Below are 20,512 nucleotides of genomic sequence, written 5' to 3'. Positions count from 1 at the left end.
ACGAGTGCAAGGGGCTGCGTACTGGAGAGGTGGCCGAGGAGATGGACAGGGCCAGGTCCTAGAGACCTTGGTGCCTGGAGCAAGGCTGGGGCCCTGCTCAAGGAACCAGCCACCACGGAGCCGGCACAGGTGAAGGCCTCCTCCCATCCTCCATGTCCACCCCCTGTCTGGTTCCTGGCCCCACTCTCTGGTTTCTGGTGAGCAGAGGTCACTCTGGGGATGGAGCTGACTCAGGAAATGTAGCCCCAGAGCACATGGACTCCACGGTCTCGAAATCTGAGTTTGAACTCTGGGGACAGCTTGGGCAGTCACTTGGCCTCTGAGCACAGACTCCCTGGTGAAAAGGACGTAGTCACTCCCCACACCACAGGGCCACTGCTGCGGGGTGGCACAGCCAGGAAGCGCAGTGTCTTCCCGGGAGTCTCCCGCCTCTGCGCATGCACTAACGGCGCCTGCTAGTTGGCTGAGCCATGGAAAGAATTCCTCAGCCAGGTTTTCCCGATTCCCTACGGGAGGACCCGTGGTGCCCATAACATCACTAGTATCACCATTATCTTGAAAGCAAATAAATCTAAGCCCTAAGGCCCCTCCTGAGGAGCTGGGGGGTGGTTAAATCCAATCCAAAAGGCTCAGCTAGTGTAGCTGCAAAAATGACGAGGAGCCTGGAGCGGGAACAGTGATCTGTGGAACCTGTAGCTTCTGCCCCAACCGGGGATCTGAGCCGGGCTTGCAGGGGAGCCCCAGGCAGCCCGCACCATGGGGCTGCCATACGGAGAGGCATGTGTGATGGGGCAGACGTGTAGTCCCACTCTCAGAAAGCCCCAAAGAACGTCCCTGGCCCTGTCATCCCGCCTAGAAGAAGTGGGACTGGCACCTTCTGGGGAAAAGGGAAGAGCGGCAGTTTGTGTGAGTTCTGGTTATGAGCCTGGGAAAAGGGAAGAGCGGCAGTTTGAGTGAATTCTAGTTATGAGCCTGGCAGCAGGCTGCTGCTTCCCTGGGTCAGTTCACCTGGTACTCATGACAGCCCCCTGACGTGGGTGCTATCATTATCCTCATGGTATAGATGAGGAAACTGAGGCACAGAGAAGCTGAAGAAGCAGCAGCAGACAGAGCCCAGGCCAGTAGGTCCCAGAATCATCACCTCACCATACCCTGGACCAGTCAGCAGTTCCCAGGCTGGGCTGGACATCAGAACCCCCCGGGGAGTTTTAGACACGTGCCAGGTTCCAGGGCTCCATTCCAGAGCTTCTCCTGAGGGCTAGGGTAGTGAGTGGGTGATCTCTCCTGCGGGCTAGGGTAGTGAGTGGTGATCGGGAATCTCTGCTTTAAGTAGGGAATTTCTCCAGAAGATCTGGATATTGAGCGCTGGCCCTGAGGAGTCAAAGGCCTGTCTCTGTGCCTCCAAGACAAAGCTGTGGGGTGTGCTCTCTCGCCTTGGTAAAGAAAGGAAGAGGCCTCTTTTGTTCTCTTACTTCTTGTATCTCTCCCTGCCACTGCCAGGAACAAGAGCAGAACATCTGAGCCCACAGGGCTGGGGAATCATTTCTAACAAGGCCACCCTAGCTAATAATCATGAAATCAAAACTTTGTAGACAATATAATCATCAAACAAGGCGGTGAGTCACAGCTGGCCGGAACCTGGGTGGCTGCACCAACTGGTAAACAATGGCTCTCAGTGCCCCACCCTGAACCCAGGATAGTTTTAACTCTTTCCCTGCAGGTCCGGTGGTGAGATCCTGAATTTAGGAACATGCTAAGGAAGGAAGGTCTGGAAAGCAGAACTGCAGACTTGGCATGGCCAGGCAGAGGCTTTGTGGGTGTGCCCACCTTGTGGCCTGGGCCCTGCACAGAAGGGAGCAGCAGGCCCTGCCCAAGCCACAGTGACTTGGCTGTGGGTTTCGTATCCTTTCGTGACTACTGTTGGTGAAGCTGGAGAGGCTGACATGACAGAGCCCCTACGGAGCCCCAGAGGAGACTAGGTCATGAAGACTGGGCGTGATCTCCTCCGACTCTGCCTCCCTGAACAGGAGGCCGTGGGCTCCGCCACGCTGGGCTGAAAGCTCTACATCCATGACCTCATGTGATCCTCATAACCATCTCTCGAGAGGAGTATCATTACACTCATTTTACAGTGGAGGAAACTAAAGCTCAGAGAAGGTAAGCCAATTATCCAAGGTCACACAGTCAGAAGAAAAGCTGGAAATCAGGCTCGGATGGTCAGATACCCAGGCCCACACACTGAGCGACCCACCACACTGCCTCCACCCAGGTTACTCTAGACCACAGGGAGGTCAGCCCAGGAAGCTAGAGCGGCTGGACTGCCAACCAGGAAATGCAGGGAGAGATGGCACAGGCCTGTTCTGGCGTGTGTCTTTAATGCCAAAACCCTCCTGCCCCCTAGCTGCAGCTGATGAGAAGTTTTCAAATGGAGGTTCTAGAATCCCCATGCACTTCTGATTCTCACATACACCAAGACTTGGTCACACGAGCAAGAGTCTGGGCTCAGCTCTTGCCCACAGTACAGCAGACACTCCCAGGATGCCGGTCGCTGCCCCTCCAAGCACACCCTGCTAATGTGGTGCCTGCCTCACAGCTTCAGGGGCTGGGTGCTGGGGGCCTGGGGGCCCTCAGAGGAAAGGGAACCTCTTCAGGTAGGGCCCAGGGCAGCCCAGGGCAGGGTTTCCCAGTCCCCACCCTGCTCCTCCTGAGCTAGGCAGCTGCTGGGGCACGCACCTGTTTGCAGAACCGCAGAAATCCGATGGAGTAAGTCTTTCCCCAGAGGCAGCAGGTGCCATACACACAGCTGGACCTGGAAGAGACAAGCATAGGAGGCAGCAGCAGTGAGTGAAGAGCCAGGACTTAGGAACGGTGGGGTGGGGAAGGCTGCCCTCCCATCCATCCAGAGGAGCTGGGGCACACATCCCAGGCAGACTTTGAACCCGAGGCCAAGCACAGGGGAGGTATGGCAGGGCATCTGCACGTGCCATAGGCGGAGGGACACAGGGCTGCACCGGCCCTGGGGTGACAAACCAACTTGGAAAGCTCTGAATGTAAAAACTCCAGGAGGCAAAAACAGACAGGAAAGCACTAAGACTGAGACAGGAAGAGAGAGAGAGAGAGAGAATGAGCCGCAGAGGCCCTCCTAAACGCCAAGAATGGCTTAGGAAATGTGGTGAGGCACAGCAGGTCAAGGTCACGGACAGAGATGGTCTGAGTCCAGCTGGTGCCAGGACAGCTCCAGGTATACAAGGCCCAGGAAATGGGGTGGTTTAGGGCTCCAGGAGGACTCCATACTCACTCAATGGGTTTGCCTCTGATCTCCGACATGATGGAACTTTCTCCTCCTAGGTACTCATAGCACAGGCTCAGGAAATTATAGATGACCAAGGCTGCAAAAACAGTGTCCAGGGGAAACCAGTCAAATCAGCAGAATGGGTCCACAGATGCTGGCATTCTAAATGGCAATGGAGGTGAAAGAGCCACAGCCGTGCGTGGCAACAGGGAGGAGCCTGGGGGACATAAGGTTGTGCAAAAGGAGCCTGTCAAGAACGCACACAGCTGACCTTCCGCTCCTAAGTTCAAATCCCGGCACACCTAAATTATCTTACCCAGGGATGCACCCCTACACTGGCATAATACTACAAAGGGAAGCAAGGAAGGGACTGCCGTGAGTTCAGGGTTATGTGGGGGGGCCAGAGAAGGCTGAGATGAGGGTGGGCACTCAGGTTTGGGAGGGCTGGCAGTGTTGACCCTGGGGCGAAGCGGTATTGGCTTTATTAGTTTTCCGGGTGCAGTGGCACGCGCCTGTGGTCCCAGCTACTGCTGAGGCAGGAGGACGGCTTGAGTCTGGGCGTTCTGGGCTGTAGTGTGCTATGTCGATCTGGTGTCTGCACCGAGACTGCTAGCAGTATGGTGATCTCCTGGGAGTGGGGGATCACCAGGTTGCCTAAGGAGGAGTGAACCAGCCCAGGCTGGTGAAACAGAGCAAGTGAAACTCCAGAGTGGGATCGCACCTCTGAATGGCCACTGCACTCCAGCCTGGGCAACATAGCGAGACCTCATCTCTAATGTATTTATAAGTAAATATTTGTCTTACATACTTGTGTGTTACAGATCACAATTTTATAAGATAACAACAAAACAGTCTCTATGAAAATCTTGGGAGAAACTGCAAGCAGGAATGAGAGCGCAGAACCTTCATCCAGTCAACAACCTGTAGCGGTATCCGGAATACGCACAGCACTATGAGCTACAACAAAGCACACAAGCAGCACAGAACACAGTGCAGAAACCTCGGGAAGCTTAGGCTGCTCATTCTAAATTGGGACTCGGCTCAACATCCCCACAAAGACCCAAAATTTGCCACACGGAGTGATGGCACATCACGTCTGCTGTAAATGTTGATGCTATAAATACAGCAACACGCTGTAACGGGTCTCCTGGTCAGGGGGTTGCTGCCTGCAGGGTGCTAGAGGCAAATGTATATACCAGGATGGAGGAGAGCATGGAGAAGAGGAAGAAGAGGGGTGCAGCACAGGGTACCCAAAAGGAAAGAACGCAAGAGGAAGAGCCAGAGCGAGGACATGGGAATGAGGATGGGCATCCAGCAAAGGCACAAAGCCAAGGGGAGGGGCAGAACAGGGTCAGGGGAACAGGTCGAGGGAGCCACAGTGGCCCTGCAGCCAGAGGGCTCCTTCTCATCCCATCCCGCCAGCCCCTGCAGCATAAAGTCCTTTAAGGCTCCCTGGTGCTGCCCAGCTTGGCACTTGGTCTTTCGATGGGTGACCTGGTCCCTGCCCATGCTCCCACCGCTCCCGAGCAGCACTAACGCTGCGCTTCTCCCCAGAGCAGGTTCTCTACCCTTCGGTGCTTCTGCACTCCCAGATCCCAGGGGCTCCAGAGCCCTTCCCGCTGTGCTCTCAGGATCCACTAACCCCCGCTGGACAGCACCCAGTGTGACGAGTCCCCGGTGACCATCGTGGAATTGAGTGCCCTCCTACCCATAGAACCTGACTTGCAGACACTTCCCAGCACTTCCCACCCTGTGTCATAATGACCGTCTCCTCTCCTTCCTCAGGACACAGGTGCCACTTGTGGCACACACGGGGCACACCACAACGGTTTCACTGACTGAACTGGGGCGTGGAAAGCCCTGGTGATGCTTTTTAGGCAAAGCTGGCCTTCAGCAATTTGGAAAGGAACATATTTGCGGCATTTTACGTGACTGACTCATGGTTGCCCTAACCCATTAAGCGCTCCCATCTTCAGGTGACATCCACATATAATATCCATGAAGAAACAGATGGTTATTTTACACTAGTGTGTTTTAGTAGTAATTATTTGCACAGCCGTGGTAAGTGGAATACAGATAAAACCATGACTGGAGCTCCTCCCTATATGTCCCCCAGCGCTGACCACGCCTTGACGGTCCCTTTGCCCTTCACACACATACAGCAGAGGTATGCGATGTGTGTGAGCCTCTCTGGGTTCAGTTTCCTTATCTATCAAAGGGGATCACAGGAGCACTAATTTGGCAGGTGGCTGTGAAGCGTGAGCATCGAAGTGCTCAGAAGTGTGTCCTGGGCACGCTGCGCTGGGTGTTGGCTGTCACGACCATTACTGTCTATGTGCTGCCTGCAGGGCCAGGAGCCCCTAGACAGGGCTGAGGGCCGTGTGTACTGCCTGCCTGTGCTGGAGGCAGCTCAGGATGTCTCAGGACCGACGAGTCTCCACCAATCTCCAGATGACTCTTCACCAGCAAGAACTATGGAGTGAAGGGAAAGGGGTGGGCATTAAGCCAAACGTGCTATCAACCTGTCAGTAACCTCTGTTCAAAACCTCACAAGGCCAAGCACAATGACCGTGTCCATTCTAAGCCGGGTCCAGCTATATCATGACAGCTGTATTTTCTTTTTTGTTTGTTTGGGCTTTGTTTTTTATTTTTTTGAGACAGAGTCTCGCTCTGTTGCCCAGGCTGGAGTGCAGTGGCGCAACCTTGGCTTACTGCAACCTCCACCTCTAGGGTTCAGCGATTCTCCTGCCTCAGCCTCCCAAGTAACTGGGATTACAGGCATGTGCCACCACACAGAGCTAATTTTGTATTTTTAGTAGAGACAGGGTTTCACCATGTTGGCCAGGGTGGTCTCGAACTCCCCACCTCAGGTGATCTGCCCACCTCGGCCTCCCAAAGCGCTGGGATTATAGGCATGAGCCACTGCGCCCGGCCAACGGTTGCATTTTCTAAAGATTGCCACACCCCGTGATGCTGACACCCCACCTCTGAGAGGTGGGGTCCTGTACCCTCCCTTTGCATTTGGTGGACCTGAGTGACTACAGCCAAAGTGATGTTTCATGACATCTGATGTAGGGGTTAGAAAAGGCCTCTTTCCTCTGGCTCTTCCTTGAGTGCCTGTCCTTGCACCCAACCACCATGCAGGGGGGAAGCACGAGCTAGCCTTTGGAGATACTGCACAGAGAGGCTCATGTGAGGGAACCGAGGCCTTCAGCTGACAGCCAGCATCAACTGCCAGGCACACAAGGGAGCAAGCCTTCAGCTGCTCTGCCCCGGCCTTCACACTCTCCTGCCAAGGCCCAGAGGTCACGGAGCAGGGACGAACTACCTCCCCCACGCCCAGTCCAAATTCTTGACTTATAAATCTGTGAAGAAACTGGATGGTTGTTTTACACTTGTGTGTTTTGGCAATAGTTATCTGCACAGCCATGGTAAGTGGAATACAGATAAAACCACAACTGAAGCTCCTGGGGAATGCAGTGACCGCTCATGCCTGCATGCAATGGTACATTCTAGTCCCTCTGCTCACCCCAGAGGCAGACCCTGCTGAGATGCCGCCTGCTCTGTCCTGTACCCTGCTTACTTCATATACCACCCCTCTCTGGTACAAAAGCAGCAACAAGTAAGGTAAAGAGCCATGGGCCCTGGAGCCAGCCTGTCTTGGTGTGAACTGTGGTCCCACCCCTTAGGAGCTGTGTGGCCTCAGGCAAGTGTCTTAAGCGCTCCATGCCTGAATTTCCTCCTCTGTAAGCGGGTAACTCCTTCCTTAGTGGGGTAAGGGGCTGTGAACCTGCAGAGCCTTAGATGAGCTAAGCGCACAGGCAAGAGTCCACGGTGTGTTGCCTACTGCTTTTTCCAGACCGTAAACTCCTTGCAGGTAGAATGCAGTCCTACCTCCAATGACTACCGGAGGGCCTGGCAGCTACATACACGCAATCAACACTGAAGGAAGGAACGGACAGACGTACATGGGCCATCTCCCCAGGGGAGCCTGCCATGACAACAGGCTCAGGGAGGGCAGGAGGGGACACCCCACTCTCATTCCAACACTGGAGGAGCTCCTCTCAGAGGCTGGCTCCAAGACCATCAGCTTTCCAGTCTCCAATGACAAAACCCTCCAGGGAAGCCACAGGGGTCCCAGGCCCATGAGCTCCCTCTATCTGGAAGCTCCCTCCCTGGCGAGCCCATCCCTGCAGTCCTCTCCCGAGAAAGGCCTGGCACCTGGGTTCGTGTCCTTTCTTGCATCAAACCACACATCAGCAGTCAGCACACTTTTGAATGACGTGGCCGAGGTCCATCCGTAACCGGCTCTGCACACAACTGATCAAAATCGTCAAATGTCATCGTCTCTCTCAGTTCAAGATTCTTGACCTTTTGGAGGTGCTCTGGGGCCAGCCAGTCTATAAAATACCAATTTACTGACAGCTCCCCTTAAAGAATCATTAGTGAGTCGATAATTGACTCCCTAATTCTTGGAGAAGATGAGACAGAATCTCCTCAGACGTGACACAACCGGCCCAAGCCCGGCCCCACTGACCAACTAGACACATCAGTTTCCCTCCTGGAAAGTACAGAGCCATGTGAACCACCACCTCCAACATCCCAGCAAAGGCGTTTAAATGGAAAACTCAACACATCCCCTGGAAACAAACACAAAGATGTGTGCCCTGGATGTAAGAAGAGCAGAGAAGCTGAGGCGGGGCTGGAGGGAGGGTGCTTGGCCAGGAAGCTCACTACCCACCGCCCTTCCCACCACGGCTCCAGTACCAGACCCCTGAAGAGGCCTCGGAGACACACAATGACTCTACACCTCCCTAAATATCCACCACAGCTGGTGTGCCAGGCTCTGTGCTAAGCCCCGGGGACTCATAAATGATCAAGGAGCCCTCAGGCCAAGTCCAGAGGGCAGCAACCAGCGTGAGGGACCAGAGAGCTTCTCTCTCCTGGCCTGGACAATCAGGCTGTGGCTTCTCTGGAGGGTTTTGTCTTTGGAGACTGAAGAGTTGATGGCCTTGGGGCCAGCCTCTGGGAGGAACTCCTCCAGCATTGGAATGAGAGTAGGCTATCTGTCCCCCACCCCCAAGCCCCCCCGGCACTTTCTGCTCCACTCTAGACACCAAATCTTAAACTACAGACAAACGCACACTATCAGGAGAGAAGGACCAGGATGAACACAAAACAAGGACTGTGCTGGGGATGAGAAGACATCGGGGTCACTCTCTTAACAGACGTGACAAGCACCTTGTTCCCAGGGTCAGATGGGACTCCCAGGGGCAGACCCCAGGACTGCAGCTCAACATACTCAATATAAAAAACCATTTCCTTTTTTTTTTTTCTTTGATGCAGGGTCTCAGTCTGTTGCCCAGGCTGGAGTGCACAGACGCGATCATGGCTCACTGTAGCCTTGACCTCCCAAGCTCAATCGATCCTCCCACCTCAGCCTCCTGAGTAGCTGGGACTACAGGTATGTGCCACCATGCCTGGCTAATTTTTGCTTTTTGTTTTTTTTGTAGAGACAGGGTTTCGCCACGTTGTCCAGGCTGGTCTTGAACCCCTGGGCTCAAGTGATCTGCTGGTCTCAGTCTCCCAAAGTGCTGGGATTAAGGGCATGAGCCACTGCGCCTGGCCTATAAGAAACCATTTCTAACGGGCAGAGTCCAGAGATGGAAGTCGTGAACTTGCTGCCAACAGAAGCAATCAGGCTGGGCAACACCTCAGCAGACTTTCTAAAGGGGTCCTTTCCAAACCGAAGGCTCCAGGCTTCTCCCTCGTGACCTTCCTGTCCCTTTTGGATGCTGTTTATTCCTGTTTCTCGCCACTCCAAATGCTGCTTCTGACCTCTCCTCTACTGGCTTCTTTTGAATGGGCTTCTTTCCTATCAGCAGCTCCTTGAGCCTGGGTAGGAAGCTGTAGTCCAAGAGACTGCTCCTGACCCAGCCTCTCAGGTGGCCCATGACCTAGTAACTGCTACAGGATCCAGCAGTTGTAAGGCTTTACATGTTTACACCCCCCTCCCCAACAACCGCCACCCCCATTCCCCCACAAGGATAGAGTTATCCCCGCTTACAGATAAGGAAATTCAGGCACGGAGCACCTAAGACACTCGCCCCAAGAGCCCCTGGGCTTTGAGAAAAGACTCAGTACTTGACCTCCCACGTTTCTGCGTGCAGCTCCCAGGGTCAGGAGGCAGACACACTCATATAACTCGCTATAACTTCAATGCACACTTGCTGTGCACCTACTGTGTGCCACACACTGTGTGCAGAACCTCAATGGCCCTGGGCACACTGGGCCATTCTAAGCTCATCTCCTGTGCACACCTTCAGCGCCTAAAGGCTGGGCCTCATGGCCCAGCCCTCTGCTACAGAAAAACACTCTGATTACTTGGAAAGACTGGGACATTCTGTATTTCAGATAACTGGAGATCGAGACCATCCTGGCTAACTCAGTGAAACCCCGTCTCTACTAAAAATACAAAAAATTAGCCGGGCATGGTGGTGGGCGCCTGTAGTCCCAGCTACTTGGGAGGCTGAGGCAGGAGAATGGTGTGAACCTGGGAGGCGGAGCTTGCAGTGAGCTGAGACCGCACCACTGCACTCCAGCCTGGGCGACAAAGCAAGACTCCGTCTCAAAAAAAAGAAAATAAGGGCCTTAGAATGTTCTTCTGCCCCTTTTCAGTGATGGGTGATCATCCTGGACAAGAATGGGCACAGTGTGTTGCAACCAAGGGGGCAGGGTCTGCATGGTACAAGTGACCCCAGACTCCAAGTTGTGCCAAATGGCTCCTCTTCTCCTCCCTATTGGCTTTTTTTTTTTTTTTTTTTTTTTTTTGAGACAGAGTTTTGCTCTTGTTGCCCAGGCTGGAGTGCAATGGCACAATCTCAGCTCACCACAACCTCCACATCCTGGGTTCAAGCAATTCTCCTACCTCAGCCTCCCGAGTAGCTGGGATTACAGGCATGCGCCACCACGCCGGGCTGATTTTGTATTTTTAGTAGAGATGGGGTTTCTCCATGTTGGCCAGGCTGGTCTCAAACTCCCGACCTCAGGTGATCCACCTGCCTCGGCCTCCCAAAGTGCTAGGATTTACAGGTGTGAGCCACCGCGCCCGGCCCCCTCGTGGCTTTTTTGTCCTCTACTGATCCTGCTTATTCCTGCTTCTCGCCACCCTGAATGCCGTTTCTGACTTCTACCGGCTTCTTCTGAGCATCTTTCTGCACTCGGATCTATCGAGTTCTTTTTTTTTCTTTTCTTTTTTCTTTGTTTTTTTGAGATAGTCTCACACTGTCGCCAGGCTGGAGAGCAGGGGTGCGATCTCGGCTCACTGCAACCTCTGTCTTCTGGGTTCAAGTGATTCTCCTGCCTCAGCCTCCTGAGTAGCTGGGATTACAGGTGTGCACCACCACGCCCAGCTAATTTTTGTATTTTTAGTAGAGATGGGGTTTTATCATGTTGGCCAGGATGATCTCAATCTTTTGACCTCATGATCCACCCGCCTCGGCCTCCCAAAGTGCTGGGATTACACGCGTGAGCAACCGTGCCCGGCCACTATTGGGGTCTCATAATCCTTGGCTCTATCTGTAAGAGCCCCGGCCAGCCAGTGCCACGGCCAGCCAGGGAGTCCTTCTGGCAGCAAACTGGCCTTTGGCCCTCGTGTGGCCCTGCATCTGTGGCCCTTGGCTGTGCTCACCCCAGTTGGACAGTGAATGAAGCATCATTCTCTGTTGCTTTCATGCATTCAAATCTCTTTCCCTAACAGGAGTTCACACTTTTCCAGGGGAGAAACTTGTCCTGTCCTCTCCTTCACCACGCTGGCACAGAGCGTCAGGATTCGGAGACCCAGGTGCGAGTCTGGCCTTTGGCCATTACGATCTGGGTCACTCTGAACAAGTTTCAGAGCCTATTCGAAATTTTTTCACATTTGTAAAATGGGGATGATAATATATATACTCTGCCAGGTACTTGGGAGGTGAGAATGAGCTAACAGTGATGAAAAACACGTGGGAAAACTGTGAAATGCCACGCAAACGTTCTTAACAAACAGCAACTGCATAAAGCGACATACGGACACTGTCTTCTGCCTCTGAACCCCAAGGCCCTGTGCCTCTGATCACAGAACTCCTCAGTGCTCTCAGAGTTGTCTTGGGCCCACCCACAACCCCACAATCAAACACTAAACACACATGGGGAGTGGTTCCCACCCTGCCCCCATCTGCCTGCCACTGTACAACCTCTGGTGATGCATGCCAGCGCTATGAATTCCAGCCCTCGCAGACGGTACGTGGCACCAAGCTCTCTTCCAAGACTCAGCCCTCTCTTTGAGAACAGGAAGCACCAGTCACAAGTTCACAGGCTAAACATACACTTATCTCCATTATCCCCCTCCTCGCCCTCCTAACGCCGCTGAAATGAGAAGGAATGAAGGTGGGGTGGGGAGCAAACCTTCAAGGACAAGGGGAATGGCAATAGCCAAGTGACATCAACAAAGCTCTGAACGCCACATGCTCATCGCTACATGGTCACCGAGTGGCGGACGGTCAGCGAGGTGGGGGTGGGAGCCAGAGCCCTAGGAAACCTCAGCACTGCACGTGCCAGACAGCTCGGGAGGCTGTGGGTGAGGATACAGATGCAGAAGCTGGTTAAGCCTCCACGTGAAACCACTGGATTACAAGTTTCAACAGAGGCTGAGACAGCTCCATCCTCAGAACACGGTCCAGCTGACGGCCGTAATGGGACGACTTGGAGAAAATCCAAAGACTAAGCCTGAATATGAAGGGCAAGAGGTCCTCTCAGGTCTCTGCCACTCTGCACCGGTCACTCAGCCTGTTCAGTGTTTTGAGGCAGGAGATGAGAAATTATTCTTTATAGAAAGAGGTCCCAGAATTTAAAAAGCCTTCATTTGGTACCTGCCCCCATGCTGCATACAAATAGCCAAGGAAACACTCCACACTCCATCACCCAATCAGGAGGCCCAGCAATTTTCTTTTCTTTTTCTGGAGCAGGGAGAGATGAGGTCTTGCTCTGTTGCCTAGGCTTGAGTGCAGTGGCACCATCATGGCTCAGTGCAGCCTCAAACTCCTGGGCTCCAGCCATCCTCCCGCCTCGGCCTCCTGAGTTGCTGGTATTTTCAGCCCCGTTCTCAAATATAAAAAATAGCCAAGGACACTGATATTTGAGGAGCGCTTCTAACAAGAAGGTCAAAGACCAAAGCGAACAAATAGATGAAAGGAACTCAAGAGACAGAGACAACGTAGGGAACAGAAGAAAACTGCAATGAACATCCCCAGCGACCAAAGAACAATACTGTGTCCGGTATCAAGAACAAGGCATCATAAAGAACAAGAACGGAGAGAGCTACTGACATTTTAAAACATGATAAAGGAAATAAAACATTCAATAGAAAAGCTCAAAGGTAAGATTAAAAAAAAAAAAAAAAACGAAAACAGAAAACAAAACAAAATTCCTGGAAAACAGTACCAAAAAAGAGCCAGAAAATTATAAAGAAAATTTGAGGCTCGACCAGGCGCAGTGGCTCAAGCCTGTAATCCCAGCACTTTGGGAGGCCAAGGCGGGCGGATCACGAGGTCAGGAGATCGAGACCATCCTGGCTAACACGGTGAAACCCCATATCTACTAAAAAAAATACAAAAAACTAGCCAGGCGAGGTGGCGGGCACCTGTAGCTACTCGGGAGGCTGAGGCAGGAGAATGGCGTAAACCTGGGAGGCGGAGCTTGCAGTGAGCTGAGATCCGGCCACTGCCCAGCCCGGGCGACAGAGCGAGACTCCATCTCAAAAAAAAAAAAAAAAGAAAGAAAATTTGAGGCTCAATCCAGAAGCATGAGGTCCTACTAGCAGGAATTCCAGAAAGGGAGATTGGAAGAAAGTGGAGGGGAAGAAATGATCAAAGAAACATACAGAAAGACTTCCCAGAACCTTAAGGCAGGAGCATCCACGCTGCAAGGGCCCGCCAGGTTGCTGAGCACAATGACTATCCCACCTCCTGTGAGATTTCAGGACTCTGGGGATTAAGACAAGATCCTAAATACAAAGAGGAGAGGGAAAAAAAAAAAAAAGAAGAGCGAAGCAGGTCACATACACACACAGGCACTAGGGATCAAATACAGCAGACTTTCCAGAAATTACATTAGAATCTAAGACAGTGAAGACATGCCTTCGAAATTCAAAGGGAGAAGGATTTCCAACTTAGGATTGTATTTCCCTTGAATACCAGTCAAATGGAACAATATACTAAAGATATTTTCAGATTCCACAAAATCGACCTTCCATGCATTCTCTTTCTCAGGAAGCTGCTGGAAGACGTGCTCCAACCAGGCAGAGAGCAAACCATGAACAAGGAGGAAACAGCCTCCATGGAACAGGTGACTCAGCACAGGAGAAGCAGTTTCCAGGCTGATGGTGAATGGAAGAGCCAGGGCAACAGCTGAGCAGCGGGAGCCTGGAAAGCAGGCTTTCCTGACTGCACCACAGGGAGAAGGTTCCAGGAGAAACGCCACGGGGAAAATGGCAGAGCTCATGGATTCCTGGATTGGCCTGGCTTTACTGAGAGCAGGGCTGGTTTGGTTTTTCTTATGTTTTGTTTTTAAATTCAATTGAAGTATTTAGGAATAAACTAATGATAGGTATGTAGAAAACTGAGCAAACTAAAAGAGGGCAAGTAGTAACTGGAGCAAAAAACAAAAAGTTACACAGGAAAAGGAAATGGATAGGATGTGGTGGCTCATGTCTATAATCCCGGCACTCTGGGAGGCCAAGGCAGAAGGATCATTTGAGCCTAGGAGTTTGAGACCACCCTAGGCAACACAGTGAGACCTCATCTCTACCAAAAAAAAAAAAAAAAATTACTGGAGCATGGTGGCGGCACACACCTGTGTGTGTCAGAACAAGACCTGTCTCTCAAACAAAGCCCTTCCACAACAGGAAGTCACTACGTATAGAAAACTGAAAAACAACAACAAAAACCAGTATAAGCATATTTTTAGGTCATTCTAGGAAGAAAACAGCTGAAAGAGTTGAAAGCACAGTGAACTCTGGAGTGAGGAGTTAGAGGAGTTTCGTGTTTCAACCATATGCCTCTATTACTTTAATAAACGCAATTTTTTTCAGTGTTTTTTAAAAGCAGAATTTTGTTAACAAAGAAAAAAAGTGGCCGGGCTCAGTGCCTCATGCCTGTAATCCCAGCAGTTTGGGAGGCCGAGGTGGTGGGCGGATTGCCTGAGCTCAGGAGTTTGAGACCAGCCTGGGCAACACGGTGAAATCCTGTTTCTAGTAAATACAAAAATAAAATTAGCCGGGCGTGGCGGCGTGCGCCTGTAGTCCCAGCTACTTGGGAGGCTGTGGCAGGAGAATAGCTTGAACCTGGGAGGCAGAGGTTGCAGTGAGCCAAGATCGCACCACTGCATTCCAGGATGGGCGACAGAGCGAGACTCCATCTCCAAAAAAAAAAAAAAAAAAGCAAGCAAGCAAGCAAGCAAATGACTGCAGTGCCCAGCTCTGAGTGGGCCCTCAGGAGAGGCTGGCCGGACCTGCAGAGTTCTCCAGCCTAGGCGAATCCCGCTCCTCCCAGGTCCTCCTGGTCCCTCTTGGGCACTTAGAAGGAACGGTGGGAGGGGAAATACATGGGGGGACCTCTTTGAATTTTAAGGGACTGCCCCATCACTGACTCTACAGAGGCAGCTGCAAGAGAGGGGCTAGGACCCAGAGCAGTGGTGCAGGGACAAGCCAAGGAGGAGGCCCCACTGCCTCTAATGCTAAAAGCTGGTGAACTCGGCCAGGCATGGTGGCTCACATCTATAATCCCCACGACTTTGGGAGGCCGAGGCAGGCAGATCACGAGGTCAAGAGATTGAGACCATCCTGGCCAACATGGTGAAACCCCGTCTCTACTAAAAATACAAAAATTAGCTGGGTGTGGTAGTGCACACCTGTAGTCCCAGCCACTCGGGAGGCTGAGGCAGGAGAATCACTTGAACCTGGGAGGTGGAGGTTGCAGTGAGCTGAGATCGTACCACTGCATTCCAGCCTGGCAACGGTCTCAAAAAAAAAAAAAAAAAAAAAAAAGCTGGTGAACTCGGGGGCAGCCTGAACTTCACCACAGCTGCTGTGCTGTTTGTAAACTCCCTGGGAGAGGCCAGGCCAAAGGGATAATCGCGTTGCTAGGAGATGTGCTTCACAGGGCGGCCGACTTCCTGGAGGACCTCTCCCTGGGCTGGGAGGCAGGGCAGGGCAGGCGGGGCCTGAACAAAGAGGCTTCTGGAGCGAGGGGTGCCCGCCAGCCATCTGCTGCCGCCTCTGGGGCACGGAGTAAGGGTGAAGCAGAGTCTCCCCTGGCTGTGTGCCCCGCCTTCTGCCATGCGCCTGTCTTCGGGGTCCTGCCGAGAAGAGAGCCCACACTTGTCCCCCGACCACACAGGAGAGGCCGCCTTGGCAGGGAACAGCTTTGTGCTTCTGAAGGAACAGGTGGACAGAGGCTGCCCCTGGTTACCCATGCGAGGCTGGCAGCTGAATGGAAGAGGATTCTCAGCCCCACCCTTTGCCAATTCCAGCCTTTACGGTGCCCCAGGGACCCAGAGGTTTCCCTGGAGACTTGGCTGCTTCCAGGAACATCAGACACGAGAGCCCCAGTTAAGCCCTAAGCAGGTCCCCACCTGGCCTCAGTATTCTCACCTGGAAGGACAGGATGGAACGCCAGCCGGCGAGGAGGGAACATGGGAAGTTACTGAGTTGCTGGGAGTGACAGTGGTGGGGAACAGACGGATGGAAAGGAGGGACCCCACGTAGAGCAGAAGAGCTTCCCAGGCCAGGGACATGGCACACATCAAGCCCTTGAGGCTGGGAAGCACCTGCCTGATATGGCCGCAGTTGGGGGTGGGCACGCAGAAATATGACAGGCTGGGGTGCGATATCCTCCTGTTCAGTGACTTCATTTTCTTGCCAAACCTAAAGGCATCTCCTGTGCCCTGTGAGTTCTCAGGGATACACAAGGTTCAACATAGACAAGAGAGACTCCAGCTGCTTGGGGGATGAGCATGCTTCACCCCAATATCCACAGAGTACAGGCCTGGGGCAGCATCCTCCCAGGTCAGGGAAACAGACAACTTCCGGGCACGGCCGGAGCTGCTCGGCCTGAGATGGGGAAAACCACATCCAGTCACTTTATCTAAAACCAGCAACACAGGTGTGGGTAGGAGACAGGAAACCTCACACTCTGAGAATAGCATGGGTATCAATGTAGGGGGTCTTTTTTTTTTTTTTTTTTTTGAGACGGAGTTTTGCTCTTGTTGCCCAAGCTGGAGTGAAATGGCACGATCTTGGCTCACCACAATTTCAGACTCCTGGGTTCAAGCGATTCTCCTGCCTCAGCCTCCCGAGTAGCTGGAATTACAGGCACACACCACCATGCCTGGATAATTTTGCATTTTTAGTAGAGACGGGGTTTCTCCATGTTGGTCTCAAACTCCCAACCTCAGGTGATCTGCCTGCCTTGGCCTCCCAAAGTAATGGATTACAGGTGTGAGCCACTGCACCTGGCCCAGTGTAGGGGTCTTGAATTGAGGAACCCCTCCTCTCCATTCCTGCTGGCCTGTCCAGGGCAGACCTGGGCATCGCTGGCCTCTGATGGAGGAGGAATGCCTGGGACCTGCCCAAGACAGGTCAGAGGCCAGTTCCCGTGAGAGCAGCATCCTGGTCTCCTTGTGGTGACTGTTTAGGGGTCACAGACTCCCTCAGGGCAGCAGGGGTGAGGCTGGCTTTTCCTCTTGGCAACCCAGCTCCTGGCCTGTGGTCAGAGCTCAGGACGGCAGCAGGTGATGTCTCCACTCCACATCCAGAACCAAGCCCCCGAAAGGAATCGAGTCTTCTTCCTGGGTGGCGCAGTAGGGCACCCACTCATGGGACAAAGCCCTCAGAATTAAGACCCATAGGGACAGATGCCCAGCCCTGCCACTGACATGCCAGGGATCCCTGGATTGGTCCCTACCCAACTGCACCTGGGGCCACCTGGGGTCTCTACAAACAGACCACTTGCTTACTGCCTCCACCCTGCCCGAGATGCCAGCATTGAGAAACAAGACCCAGGTGGAGGGTCCCTGTTTCAGGCAACTGTGAGGTGAGACTGTGGCTGCATGTGCTGTTACCTGTCAATTTGGGACAGAAACCCTGTAGCAGGTAAAGAAGCCAGGGATGTGTCAAGACAGTCTTCGTGAGGCCCCTCAGGGAGGAATGTGGGGAGAGCGGCTCCCAGCCTCCTGGCCCCCAGCCGGCCCTCCCAACTCCACCCCCATCCTCACCCTCGTAGCAGTCGCGGACGGTGCCGAAGTACACGTAGTATTGGTCGTTGGTGAAGAAGAGGAGGCTGAGCCAGGAGTCAAAGGCGTAGATGGGCACGATGAAGAGGATGCGTACGATGTAGCGCTGCTCGTTGGGGCAGCTGTAGCAGCGCAGGTGCATGTAGATCTGGGGGCAGAGGTGCGGGGTCAGTGGGGGACCCTCCTGTCCGCAGGAACGGGAGGGCAGGTGGGCTTCCAGCTCTGCCACCCTGTGACCCGATGCACGGGACCTACCCGAGCCTCAGAGCCCTGCTCTGCAAAAAGGGGATGACAACACTTGCCTCCCAAGGCCACTGTGAGACTCAGACCAGCATGCACAAGGCTCGTGGAGTGCATGCAGCAGTGCTCGCGGGACGGTCTTGAAGGTGCAGGTGGCGGTGAGCCCACACCCCAGACCACAGCAGGGCCAGGGATGAGGATGGAAATCCAGTTTCCACAAGCTCCCCAGGGGGCCTCACGCACAGGCAGCTCTGGGCCATCCGTGTGTGCCCTTTCCCTTTGCCTCTCTCCAGCTGTGACTGTGGCAGCACTGAGCTAAATCACTGCCATCTGGGTTGCAGCCCTGCCCCGTCCCTTAACTTATAGCAAGACAGACTGGGCCCTCACTCTATGGCAGGTGGACACACTTCCTGGCTGAGTGGCTACAGGGATGTCCTCAGGCTGTGCCTCCTCCTCCCATCTGGTAAACAGAGGCAGCACTGCCTACCTCACCAGGAAGTTAGAAGAATGAATGCTACTTTTAGGAAGCAGAGGAAAAAAGTAAAAGCTACACACAAATGCCAAGAGCTGCTCTACCACGGTCCTCAGTCCCAGCAGCCCCTGGGTGCCTCGTCCCAGCTCTCATGACATCACACTTGGCCCAGCTGAGACCTGGGCTGGGGAGGAAAAGAATAAAATATTCTCCATCTGCTACGGGCCAAAAGCCTTGGACGCAAATGGGTTCTAAAAGGGATGGGGACGCAGGGCATCTGGCAAGGGGTTGACTGGGGAAGGCGAGCGGACTCGCCCTGCCCCTCTCCACTGGACCACCCTCAAACCTCTGCAGGCCGCCAAGGCCGGTCCCCGCCCACATCAGCCTCCTCTGGGGCCTCGAGTACAGGGAGACGGAAGACTTGACTTCTGTCCCAGTCTGCCACCAACTTCCAAGTGACCGGGCTAGTTCCTCTTCCCCTCCCCTTCTGGCTCTCCATTTTCTCAACTGCAAAGCGGTCCCTGTCCCTGTGCTCCTGCGGTTCTAGGCTCTCTGTCGCTTAGGTTTGACACGAGACTAGTTCCAGCCAATGGAAGGTGAACAGAGTGACGAGTGTCACCTCTGGATGGAGGTGGTTAAATATCCAGAGTGCCTACACACATCCCTGCTGCCAGGTGTCAGATGGGCGAGGCTTGATGCCAGAGTCACACATCGGAACCTGTGCTGCATACTGGGCCCTGGGACGTGGGCAAGAAGGCGACTTCTTGGCGCATGCCTGTAGTCCCAGCTACTCAGGAGGCTGAGGCAGGAGAATTGTTCCAACCCAGGAGGCAGAGGTTGCAGTGAGCAAAGATTGCACCACTGCACTCCAGCCTGGGTGACAGAATGAGACTCTGTCTCAAAAAAAAAAAAAAAGAAGTAGACTTCTATCGAGGAAAGCCTCTGATAACACAGGGCTTACCTACTACTGCAGCACAGCCTGGCCTAGCCTAACTCCCACTCTGTTGGGCCAGGAACCTTTTTGGACCCTTCTAGAGGCCCCCTGCCAGGCTTGGGTACCTGGTGGCATGTGATGAGCAGGGCCGTCCACACGAAGAAGCCAGAGATGGCCTGAGCGGCAGTTGTCATCAGGAACACAGGCTGCTCCATGGCAGTGGGGCTGCCCTCGGGGATCACGGAGACGCTGGGCGAGGCTGCTGCGGTCGTGGGCGACGCTGGATCTGGGGCCAGCACAGCCCCCCTCACTGTCATGGTGCCCAGCAGCAGGAGGCTCCCTGAGGGAAACCCTTGCAGTGACAAGCTAGCCTAGAGAGAAGAAATTGCAATGTGAGTCTCCTCCCAGGGCAAGTGACAGTGTCGGAAAGAATCTTCCACGTCTCTCCACCCACGTCCTGACCATGTCTGTATTGACCCCAACCATCACCCTGTCCCAGCCGGCCTCTCCCCTGGATTGAGGCAACAGGCCACTGACCAGTTTCTCTGCTTCTGCCCTTGCCTCTAATGACCAGTCCCCACTGAGCAGGCTTGTGAGTCTTCCAAGGATTACCCAGACCAGGCTGCCCCTGCTCAAAACTCTCCAATACCTCCCAGCTCCCCTGGAGTAAAAACTATAGTCCTCGCAACAGCCCCAAGGACTCGATAAGACCTCCTGGCCTCTAGGATCTCAGCTCCTACAGTTCCCACTTCCATCCTCAGCTGCAGCCACGCTGGCCTCTTTGCTGTTCCTTGAACATACTAAGCCTGCTTCTGCCACAGGGCCTTTGCACTAGCTGTCTCTGCTCAGCCACACAGCTCCCTCCCATCGTTCCTTTAGGTCTCTACCTTGACCACCATGAAGACATGTCAGCCTCTCCCAGGCCGGGCATGCCTGACTCCCTGCTTTCCTTTCTTTTCCTCCAGAGCACTCATTACATCGACACCACCTGACTAACTCGATTCACTCATGTATTTATTAACTGTTCCCCCTACCCCACCTAGAACACAGGCTCCTTGGGGACAGCAGCTCTGTTTGGGACTATACAGGCAGCACTGGGAACTGTGGGCAAACAACAGACATTCGGGAACTTCCTGCTGGGCCTGAACGTCTTTATACCCCGGAGCCAGTAAAACCACTTACTGCTGAGGCCTCCTCCGAGGGCTTGTGTGCGTTCTTCGCCATTTCTCCCCCTTAACGGCTGACCCAC

At 53.7% G+C, this 20,512-nt stretch overlaps 1 protein-coding gene across 1 annotated transcript in view; it reads right to left on the bottom strand.

The window, feature by feature from the left end:
- Window positions 1-20,512, bottom strand: part of TMEM184B (transmembrane protein 184B) — a 54,104-nt gene that overhangs the window by 7,754 nt on the left and 25,838 nt on the right. Inside the window, exons 2-5 of the mRNA XM_010389233.2 lie at window positions 19,389-19,634; window positions 17,600-17,765; window positions 3,299-3,389; window positions 2,734-2,809 (exon numbers count right to left, since the gene is read on the bottom strand). Of these exons, the coding sequence (XP_010387535.2) occupies window positions 2,734-2,809; window positions 3,299-3,389; window positions 17,600-17,765; window positions 19,389-19,634 (579 nt within the window). The remainder of the gene's footprint in view (window positions 1-2,733; window positions 2,810-3,298; window positions 3,390-17,599; window positions 17,766-19,388; window positions 19,635-20,512) is intronic.

The sequence above is a fragment of the Rhinopithecus roxellana genome, chromosome 13, assembly GCF_007565055.1.
Source record: "Rhinopithecus roxellana isolate Shanxi Qingling chromosome 13, ASM756505v1, whole genome shotgun sequence".
Lineage (NCBI taxonomy): Eukaryota > Metazoa > Chordata > Mammalia > Primates > Cercopithecidae > Rhinopithecus > Rhinopithecus roxellana.
Note: the sequence above shows the minus strand (reverse complement) of the source record. Positions and strands in the feature narration are given on the sequence as shown.